Source organism: Saccopteryx leptura, chromosome 4 (genome assembly GCF_036850995.1).
Source record: "Saccopteryx leptura isolate mSacLep1 chromosome 4, mSacLep1_pri_phased_curated, whole genome shotgun sequence".
NCBI lineage: Eukaryota > Metazoa > Chordata > Mammalia > Chiroptera > Emballonuridae > Saccopteryx > Saccopteryx leptura.
This window is the reverse complement of record NC_089506.1, coordinates 201,466,906-201,489,013: the sequence shown is the minus strand read 5'-3', so window position 1 is coordinate 201,489,013 and position 22,108 is coordinate 201,466,906. Positions and strand designations below refer to the sequence as shown.

At 42.0% G+C, this 22,108-nt stretch overlaps 2 protein-coding genes across 7 annotated transcripts in view; one reads left to right on the top strand and one right to left on the bottom strand.

Moving 5' to 3' along the window:
* The window catches only part of MARF1 (meiosis regulator and mRNA stability factor 1), a 41,946-nt gene extending 27,010 nt beyond the window's left edge, over window positions 1–14,936 (bottom strand). Inside the window, exons 1-10 of one of the 3 annotated variants that reach the window (XM_066382561.1) lie at window positions 14,805–14,936; window positions 11,346–11,547; window positions 8,225–8,917; window positions 7,305–7,479; window positions 6,202–6,428; window positions 3,695–3,812; window positions 2,641–2,813; window positions 719–1,147; window positions 361–518; window positions 124–282 (exon numbers count right to left, since the gene is read on the bottom strand). In XM_066382561.1, the coding sequence (XP_066238658.1) occupies window positions 124–282; window positions 361–518; window positions 719–1,147; window positions 2,641–2,813; window positions 3,695–3,812; window positions 6,202–6,428; window positions 7,305–7,479; window positions 8,225–8,917; window positions 11,346–11,489 (2,276 nt within the window). In that variant the 5' untranslated portion in view covers window positions 11,490–11,547; window positions 14,805–14,936. Of the gene's footprint in view, window positions 1–123; window positions 283–360; window positions 519–718; window positions 1,148–2,640; window positions 2,814–3,694; window positions 3,813–6,201; window positions 6,429–7,304; window positions 7,480–8,224; window positions 8,918–9,305; window positions 9,431–11,345; window positions 11,548–14,804 lie in introns of those variants that run through there. The other 2 variants (XM_066382563.1, XM_066382564.1) reach the window with 2 other exon arrangements.
* A 4,429-nt stretch (window positions 14,937–19,365) lies between these two features.
* NDE1 (nudE neurodevelopment protein 1) overlaps window positions 19,366–22,108 on the top strand; it is a 47,172-nt gene continuing 44,429 nt past the window's right edge. For 3 of the 4 annotated variants that reach the window (XM_066382559.1, XM_066382557.1, XM_066382560.1), the window contains exon 1: window positions 19,366–19,444. The gene's annotated coding sequence lies outside the window, so the exon portion shown is untranslated. Of the gene's footprint in view, window positions 19,445–20,170; window positions 20,321–22,108 lie in introns of those variants that run through there. The other variant, XM_066382558.1, reaches the window with a different exon arrangement.

The following is a 22,108-nucleotide window of genomic DNA, read 5'->3' as shown; positions in this document are numbered from 1 at the left end:
CAGAGGGGGAATGAGAGACTTCTCTTTTACATCATGACTTCTCTATTGCTTGAATTCTTTTAAAAAAACATATTATCTCTTCTACTGCACATACCCACCCCCAGATCAAGAAGCCAGACTTACCGAGAAGACCAAGACGGAGATGTGAGCAGAGGACCCACTTGCCTAGATGCAATCAACTTGCTGAAAGCAGACGGGTAACTCACTTGGAACAAAGTCTCCTCTTTGTTTTTTTTCTCTATAGGAGAACTAGTAACACTTCGGGCACTGAGGTTCTCTTTTCTAATGGAGGAAAGATCAGAGGTCATTTGTTTTCCTTCATATTAGAGAAGCAACTACGTGAAGAGTAATTCAACCTACCTAGGATTGGTTTTGTAAAAGGATTCTGCCATCCCAGAGTTTTTCAGTGTGGGTGCTATGACACTCGAGTTTCTATGAGGAGGTGCCACCAGCCTCAGATTACCCTGCTGGGAGTCACTGTTTCTAGTACCAGTCTTTGACTCTATGCGGCACAGCTCCTTAAAAGAGACAAGCACAGAGGAGTTGAAAATTTAAGTACCCAAGGTGTGTCAGACCCTTTACAAAAATCACTTGACTTTGAGTATCATCAAAAATGGAAGTAGTAAAAGCACACCAAAAACAAGTGGGCCTATAACACACAGAGACAAAGAAACCAAACCTACCATAAACTTCAGAAAGCAAGAGGTCTCACAATTACCTGCAAACTTTTCACATTTGTGTTTTTTGTAGCAGATCCAGAATTTGCCTGCGACCCTTTTCCAGGCATGGCTTTGGCACTGGAAGATTGCTCACTTGCATCTTTGATGAGGCACAATTTTGGAATCTTAAGTTTTTTGGGAGACTTCACTTTATCAATAATTGCATTTGAACTACTCGTTTCACAGAGTTCTCTAGTTTTTGGAGTAAATGATACAATGATCCTATTCCCAAAGACATCTTCGTTTTCCATTCGCTTCTGAGCCCGTTCTGCACTATCTTGGTTTATGAAGCGGAGGATCGCACTGCAGCCCGTGATGCTCAGCACTTTCCCACCACAATTATCGGACAGGCGTCTGAGCCTGTTGCTGATGCTCTTGCCATCTTTATTTGCTGGTAGGTTATAAACATAGAGCAGAGTGTGGCACTGCTGACACAGAGGAGAAGTATTACAACAGGTTAACTCAAGGGCACACGTTTAATTACAAAATAAGAACAATGAGTGATCTCCAACATGCTAGCCACTTTGGAGGGGAGGTAATGATAATTTTGACAAGAGAAGATGAACTTACTTGGACTGAAAAACATAGAAAAAGAGAAATGTATCTGAAGTTATCACTCCAGTGAATGAGAATAGCAAGACCCAATGTTCTGAACAATATATATACATATATATATAAATATGTATACATGTATATATATATATGTATATAAATATATATTTTTTACCATAAGGAATAAGGATGTCTATAGTAGGCAACCTTTCACCCTAAATACTATATTTGACTTACAGATCTTCCAGATCAGAAAAGTGTGTGTAAACAGAAGCAGAAGGGGAAAAAATGTAGCTACAGCCAACAGACTAAAAATATAATGAACAAAAACAAAACTGAATTCAGAGGGTGGTTCCAAAGACTAAAGTAGGGCCAGACCCTGGTATCCCCAACTGCGATCGTCCTAAGCATGTTTTAATCTTGGCTTGTTCTGGGTATCAGGGAGTGTAGGAGGACTAGCAGCTCAGCTGCTTGGGTCAGGGACCCTGGAGAGCCAGTCTCTGCTCTGCTGTGATCAAACTGTGTGACCGCCAATGAACTGCTTGCTTTTTCTAAGTACTGACTCTCTCCTTCTTAAAATGAGGATGTTGGATGAGATCATCTCGAAGGTACTTCTGTAATTCTGAAGGTATTTAAGTATGCTAAAATTGAGCTTAATATATGGAACTGCCTACTTTTCTGCTTCATCTACACTATTGTTCCTCTCCATCATTACAATTTCTTTAAGGGTTACACAGATATTCTCCAAGCAACTTAGAACATATTCGACATTGCAGTAAACATTCCTATTCCAAATTAAGACTATCAGAAACGTTTATCCTGCTAGAAATATGCTCACATTCTCCTATCATGACTTAACAGGCTGTAGGTGTAGCAATAACCACGCCTAACGTGCATCACAGGGAGTACAATAAAACAGGCTCAGAGGCCTGCTGGGGGCTTACAGTTCAAATGCCTAAAAACTGTTCAATTACTCTATTTATCTGACTCCCAACACACCAGCAGGTACAAACCATCACCGCATTCTTGACCCACAACATTTGAAAACAAAAGTAGCAATTCTTATTCCATTATTTCATCTGACACAAAGTATTGCTAGCTTTGAGGACACTATCAAGTGACTGTTGCTAAGGTAAATCAAAAGTCGATTCCCTATGACATTTTGAAAAATAAAAACAACATTCATACATTCAAGTCTCTGTGTATTTGTAAGAGAAGAACTGAAGGTTTCTAGGCCTTATTTCAAAATCTGGCCAGCCTTCTATACAGCACAGCCTACCCTCAGCTCGGAGACCCCCTTAGTAAGGGCTGAGTTCAGCCTCCCCAATCTAACGCTGAAATACAGCAAAAAGAATGCAGACTCACTTACTGGCATTTTTAATGGTGACCTGGGGGGCAAGTTGGAAATGAATTCTTCAAATCTGATCAGTTCATTAGCATGATGCAGCAGTGCTTCTGAGGCCTGGTTTTTATGGATCAAAATTATATGGAAACCATGTCTGTGTCTCAGGTCACTAAGTTCCAAGGCAAAATTGACATCAGCTGTAAGAAAAGTACAGCCAATCACCAAACATTAGAAACACTTGACGGAGACACATAACTCTACTGACTGTGCTGAGAAGAAAGGAACAGCTGGATTGTCTTCAAAGTTGCTCCCCCCTCCCTTTTCAGAATAGGAATACATTTCACAGCAGACAAATTAACACGGTAAGACAATTTTACCACCTACTTATACTGAATCCCAAGACTACTAGTAACAGGGAGGAAATATTAATATTTTGGGAAGTATCAATTTTGGAATCTTAGATTTTTAAGATGAGCAACATTGGGCCCGAGGCTAAGAACAAAATTACATTTTCTTTATAAACTTTGGCCTCACAAAAATCCTTACTCAAGCCTGACCAGGCGGTGGCACAGTGGACAAAGCATCAGACTGGGATGCGGAGGACCCAGGTTCGAGACTCCGAGGTCACCAGCTTGAGCGCAGGCTCATCTGGTTTGAGCATAGCTCACCAGCTTGGACCCAAGGTCACTGGCTTGAGCAAGGAGTTACTCAGTCTGCTGTAGCCCCACGGTCAAGGCACATATGAGAAAGCAATCAATAAACAACTAAGGTGTCACAACAAAAAACTAATGATTGATGCTTCTCATCTCTCTCCGTTCCTGTCTGTCTGTCCCTATCTATCCCTCTCTCTGACTCTTGCTGTCTCTGTAAAAAAAAAAAAAAAAAAAAATCCTTACTCAAGGTCCAAGGAAAAAATACAGAAATCTATGTAGTCCCAATTTTTTTTCCTAAACAGTTCCAGAGATAAGCACCAATATGCCCTATGTATTTCAGCCTCTTTGGGGCACATTTTACTTTAACACGTCCTAACTTCTATGATAGTTCCACAGGTGAAATGAGCAGATGGTGCCACACTTACTGGACACAAGAACCACAGTAGCAGGAGCAGTGTGCGTGTTTGCAAACCTTCGGAGGCTCTGGCGGAGCTTATCATCAGCAGCATTCTTCGCAGTAGCATTGATGTGGGCAACGGTTACCTGCATTCATTTATAATATGGACAAATGACAAAGGCTGAAAATCACTACACATTCTGTCCACATCTTAACTGACTATCTTTGAGAGGACTCTCTCATTGCTATTATTGCAACTTGAAATGGTAAAAAAATTCAGCCAGATCACAATAATTTCAAACTTCGTTCTCCATAAGAATTACCTGGTTCCATTATTACCCCTGCTCTCATCTCTAATCTTGTGCTTCTGCACTTTATCCATCCCCATTTCAGAAAATAGGTAGAGCCCTGGCCAGGTAGCTCAACTGGTTAGAGCATTGTCCCAAAGCACAGAGGATATGGGTTCCATATCCTCAGTCAGGGCACATACAGGAACAGAACAATGTTCTTATCTCTTTCCTCTCCCTTCCCCTCTCTCTAAAATCAATACAATAAACATTAAAAAAAGAAAGAAAATAGGCAGAGAAAAGGAAGTAATCTGAAGTAGTTATATGAGCTCTAATCAATAGCTTTTGCCAACAATTTGCGAGTGGAAGATATTTGATATGTGATTAAAATAAAATTGGGGCTACATTTGACGTCATTTGTCTATGTTATGTATACATCATCTATGGCTTTCAGAATCTGGGGTTAGATGGTGGGAGAGGAGAGGCATCGAGCCCTTAAGGAGTTAAAATGTGTTTATTCCAAACCTGGCCCGTTGGCTCAGTGGTGGAGTGTTGGCCCAATGTGTGGAGGTCCTGGGTTTGATTCCCGACCAGGGCACACGAGAGGGGTGCCCATCTGCTTCTCCACACTTTCCCCTGTCCTTTTTTCTCTATCTCTCTCTTCCCCTCCCACAGCCGAGGATCCACTGGAGCAAAGTTGGCCCGAGCACTAAGGATGGCTCCATGGCCTCCGCCTCAGGCGCTAGAACGGCTCCTGCTACAATGGAGTACCGCCCCCCTGATGGGCTGGCCGGGTGGCTCCCGGTTGGGCACATGCAGGAGTCTGTCTCTCTGGCCTTCCTGCTTCTCACTTCAAAAAAAAAGTCTTTATTCCTATTAAGATGATCAGGCTCACATATAACAGTCTCCAAAGCAATGAAAGGTTTGTTTTGAAAGGCGCTGCAAGTACATGCGATACAAAATAGTATTAGTTTTTTTTAGGCATCAATATGGTATATCAATAAAACTACTTGCCTAAGAGTCAAAAGAACTGGATTCTAGTTCTAGTTCAAGAGAACAGATTCCGGCATCAATATGGATTTAAATCTTAATTCATCTACTTACTGGCCATGTGATCTTAAAAATGTTGTATAACCACTTGAGGACCTGTTTCATTTGTAAATTTCAAACAATAAATCCTATAAGACTTATTCACAGAATACTTATGAAAATCAAAGGAAATGATTCATATGTAGCTATCATACTGGTATGGTACTAGTTAAATATAAGTAGCATAATTTAAAGATCAGAAATGATTAAATGATTCCTACTCCAGCAGGCCCTCAAATAATGTCGTTTCATTCAATGCTACTTTATAACATTTATGAGATACTGTAGGCACTTAACTTTTTTTATAGTATATTTGGAAATCATTTCTTTTTTTTAAGGCTTTATTTCTTTTAGAGTGAGAGAAAGTGAGAGAGAGAGAGAGAGAGAGAGAGAGAGAAAAGGGAGAGGAGCAGGAAGCATCAACTCCCACATGTGTTTGACCAAAAAAGCCCAGGGCCTCGAACTGGTGACCTCAGCATTCCAGATCAACACTTTATCCACTGTGCCACCATAGGTCAGGCCAGGAACTTAACTCTTGTTTACATCAATTAGCATATGATAAAACTGATTTCATTATATGTCATTTCACTTGAAGTTGCAGAACCTACTGACAATATTAAGACTTACTATACTTTAGAAATAATCTTTTGTTAATTTCCTTTATTTGCAAACTTAGTACAAATGAACATTATTGAACAAATTGTTGAACTGTAATTCTTAAAATAAACAAAACACATGGTTTGACTGATGGTGTCACTGTGGATAGTGCATTGACCTGGGATGCTGAGGACCCAGGTTCGAACCACAAGGTTGCTGGCTCAGGTGTGGGCTCACCAACTGGAGCACAGGATGCCATCTTGAGCATGGGATCATAGACATGATCCCATGGTTGCTGGCTTGAAAGCCAAGGTTGCTGGCTTGAGCTTAAGGTTGTTGGCTTGAGCAAGGGGTCCTTGGCTCGGCAGGAGCCCCCAGTCAAGGCACATTATGAGAAGCAATCAATGAACAACTAAAGTGATGCAACTACGAGTTGACGCTTCTCATCTCTCTCTCCCTTCCTGTCTGTCTCTCTCCCTTGAAAAAAAATTTTTTAAAAGTAAATTTTTAAAAACTTAACATTCTACCATAAAATTAAAAGTTTGTTTTGTTTTGTTTTTACCTGGCAATTATTCAGCTCTTGAATAACTTCTTTGTTTTCTTTACTGATGTCACACACACAGATGAATTCTGCTTCTCTGTGACCTTTAAAAAACTTCTCACGGATTCTATGTACAACAGCAGAGGCTGAGCGGCCGGAGGGAACTGAGCAGTTTTCAATATCCCAAAAAACTCCAATGGGGGGTAAGTTCTCCAGCACCTGTCCGGCTACTGTAACTTCTGGTGACCCTTAAGAAATAAATGTTAACACTTCCAATTATATATAATGAAAATGGCAAATTAAAATAAAACAGGTAGCTTCCGACCACTCTAAGTGGCAGAAAATGAAATTATTGATGGATATTACTTTTAAAGATACTAACCTCACTGGTTGATCTAATAAAACAAACAACCCCAAGCTGCCATAGTATTTCTAGAAATTATTCCTATTTTTCAGGTGAGAACAAATCTAAAGATCGAGTTACTTTAAGCCCACAACAATCCATTGAAAAACACGAGCCATTCTCATGCTGGCCATCATGTGTCTCTGAACACTAACACAGGTGAACGGACGCTGCAGCTCTGGGACCTGATTTTCACGCTCCTCCCCTGTTCGTCTACCTACTCAGTAGGAAAGAACAACGAAGAGGCGATGAAAGGTGAAGTTTTTACTGTGCTCGATTTTAAGTGATTTTTAGTACGTCATTAATATCTGACTTAATATTTTAAAACTGTTTTTCAAAAACTAAAATATCACATTAGCTACTTTTGGGGGAAATGCTCTTAGGTTTTCAAATATTTTTCACCAGCCATCATTAAATCTTTCTAAATACGTACTTAGTCCTTCTAGGCAGTACAATTAACAAACGTGATTATGAACCTAAGTTGACATCATGTCCCATCCAGCACTTTTTCCTCCTAATACATTCCCCATTTTCCTATACATCACTTTTGTCATCTATAGTTACTCATCTATAGAAAAAAGATTTTTATGAAGAGATAGAAATGGAGATTCACATGCACAGTAGCTTTAGAACCACAAGAACTCTACAATTAAATGCAGAGTTAGTATCAGATATTAAAAACTATCTAAATATGCACATTTTATACCATACTGTCATTTACCAAATTTTGAAGCAGCTTTGTCTAGACCGGTCGCCAACAACAATGTGGTCTCCTTCCCTGTTCCTTTGGTTCCACAGCCATTACACAGAGGAATAGTAACAGGTGCGGTCTGAGTACTTGGAGGTGGTATATTTGGCCAGACTTTAGCAGCAGCAATTACACTATTTCTTGCCGGCTGTTTTAAAAATTTTTTTTTAAAAAGGAGGTTTCAGATATATCATTTCAGAACCTAGAGCTACATATACAACTGAAAACGCATTCTAAGTGTTCGTCCGTTCTACCTGCTAAGCTCTAATAAAATGCCTTCTCAAATCATCTTTCCCAGAATTATTAGTTACCAACTCATGAACTCACTTCAAGAAGAGACTTGAAATGATCAGGGAGGCAGTCACATGATCAGACCTTGACATTCTGGGGCATGTTTCTGCTGCAATGGAGACCTCAGACACACTTCACATAATGGAGATTAAAGTCTTCACTTAAACATAGGGGGGACTGAGGCCCAGTTTCAATTTCCCTAAATTACTACGAAAGGACAACATGCAGTTACCAACGTAACACGAATGGGTCCGTGCATAGGGTGCTAGTTACAAGAAACCACAATCGTGCTCTAGCCTTCAAAGACAACAAACCATGAGGCTTTGGTGAACTAGGTTCACATGTAGGAAAACAAAATTTATTACAAGGGGCCATAAGAACATAAACTGCAGAAATAACTACTCTCTAGCTATTTGAATGGACACTCCCACTTTCCCCTTTGCTTCTTCAGGACCAGCATACACCAGGCACCTAGGGAGAAAGCTACATCATGGAAGGATCTTCAGCCCCATGCACAATTAAGATTTTTCAAGACATATGCACTTTAAAAATGTCATTCCTCAAACCTCAGCTGCCCACAAATCAAATAAAAAGATACAAACCTTGTTTAGACAGTCTTCGCAGTAAAGGGAGCCCTTTAAACACACCGGAGGGACCACATTTAGGTGCAAAGAGTTGGTGCATAAGTGGGGTGTTAGCTCCGACTGTGAAATGTGCTCTTCCAAGTGCCCTGGAGCTCCACTCGCGAAATCAGAACAGGGGGGATAGCCAGCGGAGGTGTAGCCCTGGACAGCCGGGAACTGATGCAGCTTGTGCACGTTACCATGGCACGGCTGGAAATGGAGCTTTCCACAACAGGGCAGGTGTTGGCAGGAAGATAGATTACTTTCTAGACACATGCTGGGAAAGTCACTTGCAATGCCAGCCATACTGTTCCTAGCTAAGGCATTCTGGAGTGAAGATGCAGACTGGAGAGCAAACCCTGACCCTACCTGACATGTGATCGTCCTGGTGCTTTGCGAGTCTAACAGTGTGCCCGTGTGAATCAAGCTACCAGCACCTCCGCTACCGCCACCACCATCACCACCACCAAAATGCATTGGTGAAGTGGAGGGTTCATTAGTGCAATGAGCACAGCAGCTTACTTTGGGGACAGGTGGAAGCTGTGTTTTAGTTTGCTGCAGAGAATGTGGATCTGGAAGTGGAACTGCTGGGAAAAGTTTAGAGCCAGCATGAAGGGGAGATGGTACATCCTTTAATTCCACAGCAACTTTCTTGTTCTCCATGTAATTTTTCTGAGAAAAACAAAATCAGAACAGCAGTTAACTTTAAGAGGCCAGTGATTTTTGGTTACATCCTGTCGCATTCAACCATGAAAAGTGTTCAATCCTATTTATAGCACTCAATCATGACAAAACAAAATGAAATAGAAGCTTTTAAAACCAGGGGCATTCTTCAGAGAGGTCTGCAGGAGGTGAATATGGAAAGTCAACTAAAATTAAGACTGTGTTCTTCCTGAATTTTAAGAGTCTAGGGGAAGGGTCTTTGGCAATCCAGGTAATCATCTCTATCTCAGTTACCTCCCTTTGATAACATTCCCTTGCCTCACAGCATCTTCTGGAGACTAAATAGGTGGTATGAAAACAACACAGTCACAAACAGCATTCAAGAAAGATCGCTTACAAGCAAAGTGCTTTGATGAAAATACTTAAAATTCTTGCAGTCAAATCATAGGGGTCTTAGTAAGGTCCTCCAGAGAAGATTCCAAACATTATGGATGAGCTCAGCCATCTCCCCAAGTGACCCATCTGTGGAAAAGTGTAAAGGTGTTGCTGATGACATTTAGCAAACCCAAGGATATCAGGACCTAAAGCCATAATGCCAACAATTTTTCTGTAGCCAGTGAAAATAATTAGAGCAATTAGAAAACTGGGAAAAGGTACAAGAGAAATATGTATAGTTTGTCATATTCCTCCCACACAGACAGAGGAGGCCAGTATACTTATAAAGATTGTAGCACTGGTGTCAGAGGCCTGGGTTTGCGTGTGATACAGGTTTAGGGACTGAGTAAGTTAGTTAACCCCTCTACACTTCTGTTTCCTCATCCTTCAATGGGGAACCACAGGATGGACCTCCTACAATTGTCAGGATAAAATAAGGTCATGCACATAAAGCTCTCAGCATAGTACTCACCCTGAAAGGAGCTCTAACTAATAAGGACTTTTATGGACTGACTGCAAACCTATTAAGATGAAGAAGATGCCCTTCCATAGTGATATAGACATACTCATCCCTTGGAGCACAGAAGGGTCCATCTGCTATGACTACTCCTTTGCTGTGATTCTACACCCACCCAGGAGAAATCCGAATTTTCAGTTAGACTTTTCCTAAAAGGGAGGTAATAGCAATGGACTGACCATCCAACAAGCAGTGTGTTCAGCCCTGTTGGTAATTACAGTTCAGACCGAAAATGAATACACTGGCATTCTGATTTACATGGATCTGGCTCTCATGGGCAGGGTTATTATGAGTTGGTCCCCTTGAACATACTCGACTCTGGATGCCACTGACAAAAACCAAGTTTCTGGATCTCAAATTAAGAGTGCAATTCTGTATCATGTGATTCCAGGAGGGCCAGATCTGCCAAGGAAGCCTTGCTTGAGCTGCCAACCCTTCTTGTTAACTGTCCCAAAAGTAAAACATTTCCAAAATGACCCAAATTACTAATGTCATGCAACAAAGGTAACCATATAATGAAAACCATATAATGAAGACAGGGCGTTTGTTTTTTTTAAAAAGTTATTAGTAATACCTTTATATAAATTCATTGTCAAGTTTCATTTAAATCCCAAGTACAACAGCAAAAATAGAAATAGAACGGTGGTAATGTCATACATGAAATGAAATCAGGAAAAGTCAAAATTATTAAGAAAAGACACAGGAAGAAGTTAGAGCTGTATTTAAAAATGCCAGAGATATCTTTTTTGTGTGTGTGTGTGAGAGAGAGAGAGACAGAGAGAGGGACAGATAGGGACAGACAGACAGGAAAGGAGAGAGATGAGAAGCACAATTCTTTGTTGCAACTCCTTAGTTGTTCATTGATTGCTTTCTCATACGTGACTTGACTGGGGGCAACAGCAGACCGAGCAACCCCTTGCTTAAGCCAGGGATCGTGGGCTCAAGCTGGTGAGCCTTGCTCAAACCAGATGAGCCCGTGCTCAAGCCAGCAACCTCGGGGTTTTGATCCTGGGTCCTCTGCGTCCCAGTCCAACACTCTATCCACTGCACCACTGCTTGGTCAAGCCAAGAGAAATCTTGAACAGAAAAAGACTGTCAATAAGGTCCTATCAATCTTTCCTTGATTATAAAACTAAAAACATAGAAGGCTACCGTGAAATAAAATCTATTTTATACCTTCCTCCAATTTTATTCTACAATGTGTATTTCATCTTTGCAATCTGTGACTTCAGTGAGAAACAAATCTTGCCAAAATGTTAACATCAAATATTTAAAACATCTACTGTTATTTAAGAGTGGAAGTACAGGAGTTCAAAAATTATGCTCTCATTCAGGAATTACAGTAATGCGCTACAAGAAGTAAAAGAAGCTGGATACAAAGAAAAGTTAGCACAGACCCCAGGGAGAGAGACTGTCCCAGACCAAATGCAGCTCTCAGCTACTTGCATTAGAAATTTGCTATGTCCTTAGTCTTCACAAAGTTACCGTTTGGGGACTAAGTGGCAATGTCTGCTCAGGACGAGAAAAGCAATTAGAGAATTTCCAAAGCCATGGCTTAGCATCATTATCTTGTTGAAGCCATCCAAGCGTTCTACTGCAGGGGTTCTCAGTTCCGTTTCCTTCCATCATCCAGCCACACAAAGTTGTTCAACATTCTTTCATCTTTCTTTTCTTTCATTCTTCCACCCTGTTAAAAACAAGATTTCAATGTTACAGTACTTATATGCATAGTATAAACTCTACTATTAAAATATGAGACTACAACTATATTTGCGGTGCAATGGCTCTCAAACAGTCAGATCTTAAGGAATAAAAGTACAGTATATAGAATGGCTTTCAAAGAATATCACAGGTTACTAAAATTTGATGAACTTGGTTGACCGTTTATGCTTAAATTCTGACTGTATCAATCTGATTTTTTTTTAATCTATATTTTTCTATTCCTCATGTTTCATAGTTCTTACAATAAAAATGAACTCTGGATGAGCTCTATTCCTCTTCTATAAACAGCCATGCTTGAGAGAAGTAGCCAAATCTTGGATACCTGCATATCCCTGAGTGAAACTTCTCCTCTTCTCTTAGCTGGAGACAACTTCCTCCAGCTCTGAGTAGTTTTTCTAAATTCTCAACTATCTCGACCTAAAGGCTTTACTTATGAGAGTCAAATAGCGCACAGCAGAGAGCACGTCATTTTAGTAAAAAAATAACTACATGTCCTCATTACCAATTATGTAAGATTTTGAAAGTGATTTAAGAGTAATTTATCTCACTGTGTCTTTGATATAAGTATGAAAGGTCCAGATTATGTGACCTCTGTGGACTTTGAATTTGATTCTGCTCCAGAACAAATCAAACCAATTTCTTTGTTTACTTATTATGAAGTTGCAATCTGGTATACCACCAAAAATCTAACAGAGAAATCTCCAGTCACAGATATGCTAGATATACTTCAGTGCCACAGCACTTAAAACTGTACAATAAAAGCAGATCAAATCAATACTAGCCACTGGGCATGAGGGCAGCCTGCCAATCGTAAGGATACTGAACCTCAGTTCTACGTCCCTGCCATCATACCCCAACAGTCACCTACTCTTACTTACAGTGGCCATTTTAAGGTTATTAATTTATCTCTCAGATATTTAACCTGGGTATCTCTAGTCTTTCAGCTTCTTTCTGATAAGATCCTCATTTCAAGCAGTTCTAACATCTACATAGTAGAGTAAGAGGAGAGATGACTACAGGTACCCTATTTAAGGGACAAAAGAGCTGATCACATAAAGCAGGGGTAGGCAAACTATGGCCTGACAGCCAAAACCAGTCCCCTAATTTTTGTGAGCAGTATATTTAAATGGTTTTCAAGCTAAGAACGTACTTTACATTTTTTAATTCTTAGGAAAAAAATCAAAATATTTTATGACACAAAAGTGTGTAAAATTCAAACTTCAGTGTTAAGTAGTTTTACTGAGACATGAGCATGCTGTGTATGGCTAATTTCTGTACTATAACTGCAGAGTTAAGTATTTGCGACAGAGACTATGTGGCCTACAAAGCCTAAAATATTTACTATTTGGTCTTTATGTCAAAACTACAAAACTTCATTAAAATTTGGTTCTTCCTCTGTAAAGTGTGGCTAGTTTCTCCTCTGTCCTCTCACAGTATTACTGAGGGTGAAAAAATTAGATAGAAGAGCCTACCATCTTGTTTTCTGCACTGTATCACCTGTGCCAAGCACAGGGCCTGGTTACTTAGTACATACTAAGTAAATTTTTGTATTTTACATAGCTGTTTACAATTAAGAGTTAATTTGGAGACAGAGATGAAGTTAACTGCCACATGTTAGTAAATTATGCTACTTATTTTTCCTCTTAAATACAGGTTTTGTATCTCCCCACAATCTCCTCCTGAGTGGTAAGAATTCACGATGTTCATGATATGTACAACTTCGTGTTCTCGCAACCTATTCAAGGCCATTCTTGAAAGTGAGCTGACAAGTAGAGTACAATATGGTTTACTAAGCATTTTCACTTAACATTATTTCTTCACTCAGCAAATACTTACTTAGTATTTCATATGTAGCATGCCTATTGTCAGCATAAGAATACAATGGCAATGAGATTCATTTAAGTAATTTTTTCCCCACAGTAAATCTATGACATAGACAAGGGAGACATTGGCCCCATAATGAAGTTCTGTAACTTGACCAAGATTACACAATTATTAGATGGGGAGCAAACCAGGCTTGTCCACCTTTTTCTACCACACCAAGGTGCTTTCTGTATTGCTCAACACAGCAACAGAAAATGCACACATATTAGCTTGTTAGTGGCTTGCACCTGGAAATTTTCCCAAATATTTCTAGGAATGCCACTAAGTAACTTAGGTAGCCAAAGCAAGTTCTCTGAGTTGAAAATCTTACTCTGGCCATTATCTCTCGGAAACTTTATTAATTCCAAATTCTGCGGCTTCCTCTGTGCAGCTTTGGATAACTCACGACCTCTCCAAACCTCAGATCACATCTGTAAAATGGGCCTGATAATAACAGTAGCACCCTCATAGGGTTGTTGTTTGAATTAAAGAGATAATCAAAATAAAAACTTAGTAGTGGCCTTCTCTTAACACCAAATATAGTCCTTGACACCTACACCACTCCATCCCATTACTTTTCTTTCCATAGCTCTTCTATCTAACTGTCTTATTTGCCTGATTTGTTTGTCGCGGTTGAATATAAACTCCGTGACAGCAGGTACCGTGTTTTCTTCTTCATTTTTGCAACCCCTGCATCTATACAGTGCCTGGCACATATCGATAATAGCTTAACGTATAAAGAGTTCGATAAATGTCTAGGAAGACCGTACACAAAACACAGTATTTACCGCTCAGAGATTTTAAGAAGTTCCAATGTAACTGGAGAGCAACGTTGGTTATACCAGAAAGATGGAACTCTAAAAGGGTTATCAAGGTGTCGCGTTACAATCAGTAGTGGGAGTGGCTCAAGCCCTAAGAAAAGTCAACACTATCTTCCAAACCAGAAGCTGCACTCTAGAGTGTTGAAAAACTGAGGATGTAAAACGCTCAGTGTGTAAGGGGTTGCAAAAGCACGGGCCTCGTCTTCCTCTCTTACCCTTCCCACGGTGCAAACTCGTCTGGAAAGGTTGCCCTCCACACCTGAAGGGCCCCATAGGGAGCAAGGAGACGGGTGCGGACCGGGAGCCAAACATCCCCCAAAGGCAGCAGCCGCACCGCAATGACAGTCGTGAACGAACATGAAAGGGAGAGAAGTGGGGGCCTGACTGGCGGGTCCCAGTGCTTCCGCTCGGAGTAGACAACCTCCCGCACCCTCTCCAGCAATAGCCAAGGGAAGGGGGGACACAGTCCTCTTAGACTGGTGGCCCCAGAGCAGCGGACCCATCAGAGACTAGCTCCCAGCGCTGCCAGCATACTCACCTCAGCGGCCAGCTCCACTTTCGCTCACATTCCGACCCCTCCGCCTTCCCCCCCCCGCCCCGCCAGGCCCTTTGTTTTGATTCCCGACTCCGCAGCTCCCGCCGCCGCCGCCAAGCGCACCCTCCACTTCCGCTTCCGCACCGCCCCAGTCGTAAAACCGACCCCTTTTCTTCCCTCTCGCTCCGCCCCTTCCTCCACCCCTCCCCCGCCGCCGTGTCCTCTGCGCGCGGGGCGTGCTGGGAACCCGGGGGGGGCGGGGCCTCGCGGCCCTGCAGCCTCGTCAGGCTCAGTCCCCTCCCGATAAAGCCTAAAATAGGGACCTTCCCGGGGGGCTGCCCCGGTTTTTTTGGCGAAAACCCTTAGTTTAAGGAGGCCTTCCCCCTGACATATCGTTGTGGAGTGGAAAGGAACCTCAGAACGGAGAATTAAGGAGCTAGTGCACGGGAACCGGGGAAAAATCCTGCCAACCAGGTTTTGAGACAATTCAGCTCTTGCGGTCTTTTGAGGAAAGGCGATATAAGTCAGATTTCGATTAAAAAAAAAGTCCGAACATTTTGGTTTTCTATCTCTTTTTTCGCTTTCTCTGTTATCACGTGATGATTTTACTTAAAAAAAAAAATTAAATGACGCATATTTTCCACAGTATACAATCTACTGCAACCTAGTGGCGAGTGGGGAAAAAACTGCCAAGCGAGCTAACCGCGAGGCCGGCCGAGTTTCGCGCAGTTCCGACCCAGCTGGCAGAAATCGAGTGTGTGTAGGACTAGGCTGGATGTTGTCGCCAGCAAGTCAGAGGTCCTCGTGACTTAAGTAAGAAAACGTGGTCTTTAAAAGCCCTGGTCCAGAGCTCCTCATAAATGAGCTCAACTTTTCCAGTTACAAGTTGGGCAAACTAAAATAGGAGACTTTATAGTTGCAAAAAGCCTTGTGAAGCCAAAAACGGCTTGCATTTTAGTTGGATAGATATATATGTTCATTTTCCACCCCACTTCGCCTCACAATCTACTTTTACCTGAGATTTCAAAAGAAAAAACTTTTTAACTCTGTAAGCACAATGGTCATTTGCAAAACTGCCCGCTGCTCTCTATTTCCTGTTGCAAATGAGAAAAACGGAGCACAATTCTGTATCTAAACCTAGACAGAATTTGGGATGTACTAGCTGAATACTATAGAAATGTTTATTTCTGAAGCATGCCAAGAAACATTCACTTTGCAGGAGAATCAATAACTAGAAATTGCCATGAGCCCCCTCCCCACCCCGCCCCCGCAATGCTGTGGTGTGAGGCCATTTCATTTGGCAATTCCCAGTAGGTGGGGTGAATTTCAGGGGAAGCTAATACAACCTTATAGGCATCCTGGTAGACAGGTAGGTATTGTGGAGGGCAAGATCAAACAAGTAAGATGAAGACTCCCATGCTCTTGAATTTCATTTTCCAGTAGGCAGATGACAAGTCCACACACATCATCTGCCTGCTTAGGTATTTATTACTGCTGAGTAAATCTTCATTGTGTCTGTGGCGAATCTTTTACAAGCAGGAATTAGGACAGATAGAAAAGCAACTCTTATTTCTTTTTTTTTTTTTTTAATTTTTATTTATTTTTTTATTCATTTTTTTAGAGAGGAGAGAGAGAGAGGGAGCAAGGAGAGAGAGACAGAGAGAGAGAAGGGGGGAGGAGCAGGAAACATCAACTCCCATATGTGCCTTGACCAGGCAAGCCCAGGGTTTCGATCTGGCGACCTCAGCATTTCCAGGTCGACGCTTTATCCACTGCGCCACCACAGGTCAGCAACTCTTATTTCTAGCATTTTGTTTTTTCTAAGTACCAAATATGCTTCTCTTGATGGGTATTTTTATATCTTCTTTTTATTCTAGTTAAGTATCTATGAACACAGCACATTGAAGTATAAAAAAGGAAACAAAGTAATTGTGGACTTAAATAAATCTTTTTTAAAAAGTTTTTAGCCACAAAATATAATAAAGAGCAGATATATTTTATTTGACTTTGGCATTCCTTAAGGCCAAAGTTCTGCCTAGCCTCAATAGGTTAAATACAGTAAATACAAATAAATAAATCATATGAAATGGAAAACTAGTGAAAAGTCTGAATCACAGATAAATTTTCAATTGATTTTTAGAGAGAGAGAGAAAGGTAGAGAGACAGAGAGATAAACATGATTTTGTTGTTCCACTCATTCATGCTGTCATTGGTTGATTCTTCTATGTGCCCTGACCAGGGATCAAACCCACAACCTTGGCACATAGTATGACACTCTAACCAACTGAGCTACCCCACCACAGCCTATAAATGATTTTTAAAGACATGCAATTTTATTCTTTCCTGTAGAACACTAACCTACATAGAGTACACCATCCCTTGGAAGCATTTAATTATTAATTGAAATACAATTTGATATTTGTTAAAGAGTGCCTTAACATTTATTTTCTTAAGTGTAGTCTCTTAATCTTACTTGTATTCCTTTGCTGGACAAACTCTTATCAGAGTAAGAGTAACTTTTAGTATTTTCCTTGTCCAAATTATAATCTTCATGTTTATGAAACAAAGATGAAGATTGACTTTGGGGGGCTGTTTAAACAGCTACCTTATATTCAGTTCAGCTCCTAGATGAACCTGTCTGCCACTAAAGGAATTTCTCTTCCAGCAACTTCTCTTCTGTTAGGTTAAGTTTAGCGTTTTGAAATTATAAATTATGATGGAGGGACTTAAGAGAAACCAAGCTCTCCACTCATTCATCTCTGAATGCTACAGGGAAAATAAATTGAATAAAGAAAGGATTAAGTTTTAAAGTACACGGGAATTTTAAGGTTTTACCTAATCACATTTATCTAAATTCCTGTTAATGACATTTACCTAAACTCCTGTTCCTGAAAAGGAGTTTCATAATGACAGTCATTTCAATGTCCTCTCCCTTTTTTTAATGAAAAAGGAAGGAAATTAAAGGCCAACTAGTTAACATGACTTGATCAGTACTATTTAGTCAGGATTGCTATCTCATGAATTTATGCTCCAGTTTATCTATAAACTGCGGTTCCGTGCCCAGAAACCTCACCAAATGGTGAGGGTTAATAAAATTCTGGAGCAAAAGAAAGTTTAAGAGCAAAAGTGTCAAGAGGATATACATGTAAATGATTTATTAGCATTTGGGAGCAACATGGAAGTTCCTCCTCCCCCAAGACATTTTGGTACTTTCCTTAACCCTGTTGATGTAGGTGGTGGTTTTCTTTTGTGTGTTTCTTCAGAAACTAGTGAGGAGTCAAAACAAAGAAGAAAGGTCATTCTTAAGGGTGGCAGGGAGGTAGGCAGAATTCTGAGTGTGGTTGGAATCCTTAAAGTAGATAAGATCTCTTTGCCTCTAGTATGGGACTGAAAGAACACCAGTTGAGGAGTCGTCAGATCAAGCTTTAAAGCCGGATTTTTTATTTACTAATTGTGAGACCTTGGGCAACACATTTAAATTTCTGCAAGTTAGTTTTCTCAGCTTTAAAAGGAGGACAACAAAAGTACATTCCTGTGGTTCTCATCATCCTGGGTCTCAGCTCCATTGTCATCTCCTAGTGCCGTCTTCCCTGACCATTTAATTTGAAATGACTCCTCCCCAACCCCTTTCTATCACATGATCTTGCTTTATTCCTAGCACTTATTAGAGTCTGAAATTATTTCACTTTTTTTCTTTGCTGGTTTAGTCAGATTCTTTCTTAGTACTATAAGCTCTGGGAGGATAGGCATCTTGTCTGACATTTACTGTGCTGTAAACATGAGTGCTCAATAATTGGTGAACAATTAGGATTGCTGTGAGAATTAAAGAGTAAACTCAAGAAGTTAGCATTATGCTTAACACACAATCCATTTTTTTTTTAAATCATGATCACTAAACAAATATACAGATTGTTAGGCACTGTTTTACAAATGCCAAATTAACTCATTTCATCCCTGCTAATCCCACGAGGTAGATAAGAGTCCTACCAGAAATCCCATTTTATACATGAGGAAACTTAAGTCACAGAGTAACTTGCCGGAGGTTACGCAGCTAGTAAGGGGCAGAACTAGGATTCAAAGCCAGGCTGGAAACCAAACTCTTTCGCACTAAGTTTTGCTACCTTTTAAGAAGGTAGTAATGTTGAAAAAAAATTTCAGTGTAAAGGAGTGGGAAGAACATGAGGCATTGTTTAGCCTAAGAGGACCTGAATCTTTGTCCTTTTCTCTGGTTTGGGGGGAAATGCAAGAACGGGAAAATGCAATCGGTGTCAAGGGAAAGGAATTGTATTTTCTTAAAGTGCGTTGGCCCGCAAGTCCAACCTATTTCCCGGGTGTCCAGGAAGCAGCCAGCACCCTCCAAGGCCAGGTCCCCACCCGGCAGCGAGAACCTCCCAAGACCCCTCCTGCCGCAGGGCCCCCCCAGGGCCGCCGCGTGGCCTTGCCGCGCCCGGACCCTGGGAAAAGTTTCCAAAAGGCGCTGCTTGGCGCTCATTGGCCGAGGTGAACGCGGTCCTGTGGCGAAGCAGCCAATGAGCGACGTGGGTCGCGAGCGCAAGGGCGGGGACAGGCCGAGGTCCGGGCCGCTCCGCCTTCAGGCTCCGCGGGTCTTGCAGCCGCCGCCTGTCCTCGTCGCCTCAGGAGGGGTAAGTGCGGAGCTGCAGCTGTCGCCGCGGGCGACGGCCGCCCGGAAACCGCCGCTGCTTCTGGGAAACTCCTCTGTCCCGCCCCGCCTTTAGATGCACTCGCGGGACCCCCGGCTGCCGCCGTGCAAAGGACCCTGCGGGTCCCCTCGCTTGCGCATTGCTGCGCGGCCGCCCGGACTCTGCCAGTCCCGGGCGCTGGACTTGAAAACCCCGCTTTCCTGGAGCGTCCCTTCCTAACTTTGTGCCTTCCCACCCTTTCGTCCTCCCGCCCGACTCCTCGCCTTTGCCAACTTTCTTTTCATGTTGCCCTTCTCTCCCTCCTTGACTTCCTCTGTTCTGTTGTCCCCCTGGTCCCCAGTCCTCCCAGCCTTGCTACTCTGCCCTCCAGATCCCTCCCACCCCAAACTTCTCTCCTTGACTCCGCTAGTCTGTTTTCTGCGCCTCTTCAATCCCTGCCACCCCCTTTCCTTCTGCTGCCCACATTTACCCTTCATTCTTCGCAGCGCTCCTTCTTGCCTACTTCCCCACCCTGCTTCCACCCTCAGTGCAGGCCTCTTTCCAAAAACCTCCTTCCTCCACCCCCCTCCCTTCGGGAACGTGTTTGGAACCGTCTCCTTCCCTCCGAGTTTCTCAGGTCTCTGCTGCAGGACGGTTCAGATTTCCCTTGACAGCACTTTTGGGGACGCATGGGATAAAGGATGAAAACGCTTATTTTACAGCCTGAATGCAGCGGCTGGGCTTACCTACTTCTCTGAGGTCATGGGAAACCCCGCCATCCCCTTGACACCGCTTTTGGGGAAGCTGCATAATCTTCTCCAGTCATCTCAGCTCCTCTGCCTTCTGTGGGCCTGAACTTCCCTGACTTCTTTGTCCAGGGTTTGTACCAGCTTGTGCCTTTTCTACTTTTTGCCCGAGGCCCCTTTTAACTTCTTTTATAAAGAAATGGCCTTTGCAGCTAGCGCTGGGCAGATATTTGTCTTTTCCTGGGCTAGTTTTGTTTGTGTATTCTAGAATAGGTTGGCGTTCTAGGACATGGATAGGGTGCTTTGAAGTGGGATTGAATCCCAGTGACTCCCAGAGACACTTGTTACTTGATACCACCCAAACACACACACTGGTATTCAATCAGTTTTGGAACTTAAATCTTTCCTCTTAGTGTATCTTTTGTGTAGGATTAGATCGAGAAGAGCTATGCCCTTGACGTCACAGGGGCCTCTGGTTGATATGTTTTATCCCATTTTGGATAGATGGGCTCTTTTGCCCTAGAACATGTGAGCCAGAGAGATTACACTCCGTTTCCTTACAAGATAATTTCCTAAAATGAGCATACCTGTTGGTGTAAGCTACTAGTACTTGTGTTTGCACCCAGTACTGATGCAGATGCTTTGTATCTGCGTCTCCCAGAGGTGCCTGACACTTAGCATTCAGAAATGCTTAAAAAGGATGGAAGAGGAGGCAGCCGCAGTAGGAAAACCTCTTTCCCTGGTATTTTGGCTCGGTAGAATGATATTATCCTGGAACAATAGCAATTCTATCTTTTTGTCTGGGTTAAAATTTCAAAGGCAATGTGTGCTTACAGTAAAAGTCTGTGTGTATACTAATCTATCAGGTGCAAGTTCTCATCTCAGTGCCTGCTTTACCTGCATCCTAGTACAGTACATTCTTCTAATCTAGACCCTTTGTCTGCAAAGACAGGGAGATAGCTTTGTAAACAAAAATGGCAGTTTTTTAAACATATCGTGAACTTTCTTCCAGTTTAGTGTGTGTGTGTGTATTTTTTTTTTCTTTTTTTGACAGAGAGAGAGGGACAGACAGGCAGGAAGGGAGAGAGATGAGAAGCATCAATTTCTTCGTTGTGGCTTCTTAGTTGTTCATTGATTGCTTTGCAATATGTGCCCTGACCTAGGGAGGGGGGAGACACACAGCAGAGTGAGTGACCCAATGCTCAAGCCAGTGACCCTGCGCTCAAGCCAGCGACCTCGGGGTTTCAAATCTGGGTCCTCTGCATCCCAGTCTGTCGCTCTTATCCACTGCGCCACCGCCTGGTCAGGCTAGTACATATAATTCTTAACAACTTCACAGTATTCCAGCAGTCCTCTGTTGACAGTTAAGTTTCTCCAGTTTGCACGTCAGTGAATGATGGTGTACACCCTTGAGCATTTGTTCTTGCGTGCCTGTCTATTTTTTAGGTACCTCATTATAGACTTTGAAAGCACAAAGACAGACCTGCTGACTCTTGACTGATCTTGCCCCAGAGATGTCACTTCTGCGAAGTGCAAAGCCTGCTTCATGACACGGAGGCTGTCGGAGCACGTGCTGGCATTTGGCAGCTTCTTTCTCGCCCTTCCTTTCCCTTCAGCTTTTTCACTTGTTTTGATTGGGAAGGATTGGAGTTGGGGTGGAGAAGGGTGGTGAATTAATTCCTGATGGTTTATAGGTATGTATCACTCCTGACCAGCATGTGCTTGCTGGCTTCCTTCACTCAAAGGGAAGCCAAGAGAGATTGCTTTATTTTTTTTCCTTCTAGTTTTGAAATCAAAGGCGTGTGTCTCAAGTGTGTTTTCAGACTTCTCTGTTAAGTTAATCATGGAAAACATGCCAAAACAAACAAACAAACAAAACCAAAAAAGGCTTGGTGCAACACATTTTTGTAGGACTGGTAGA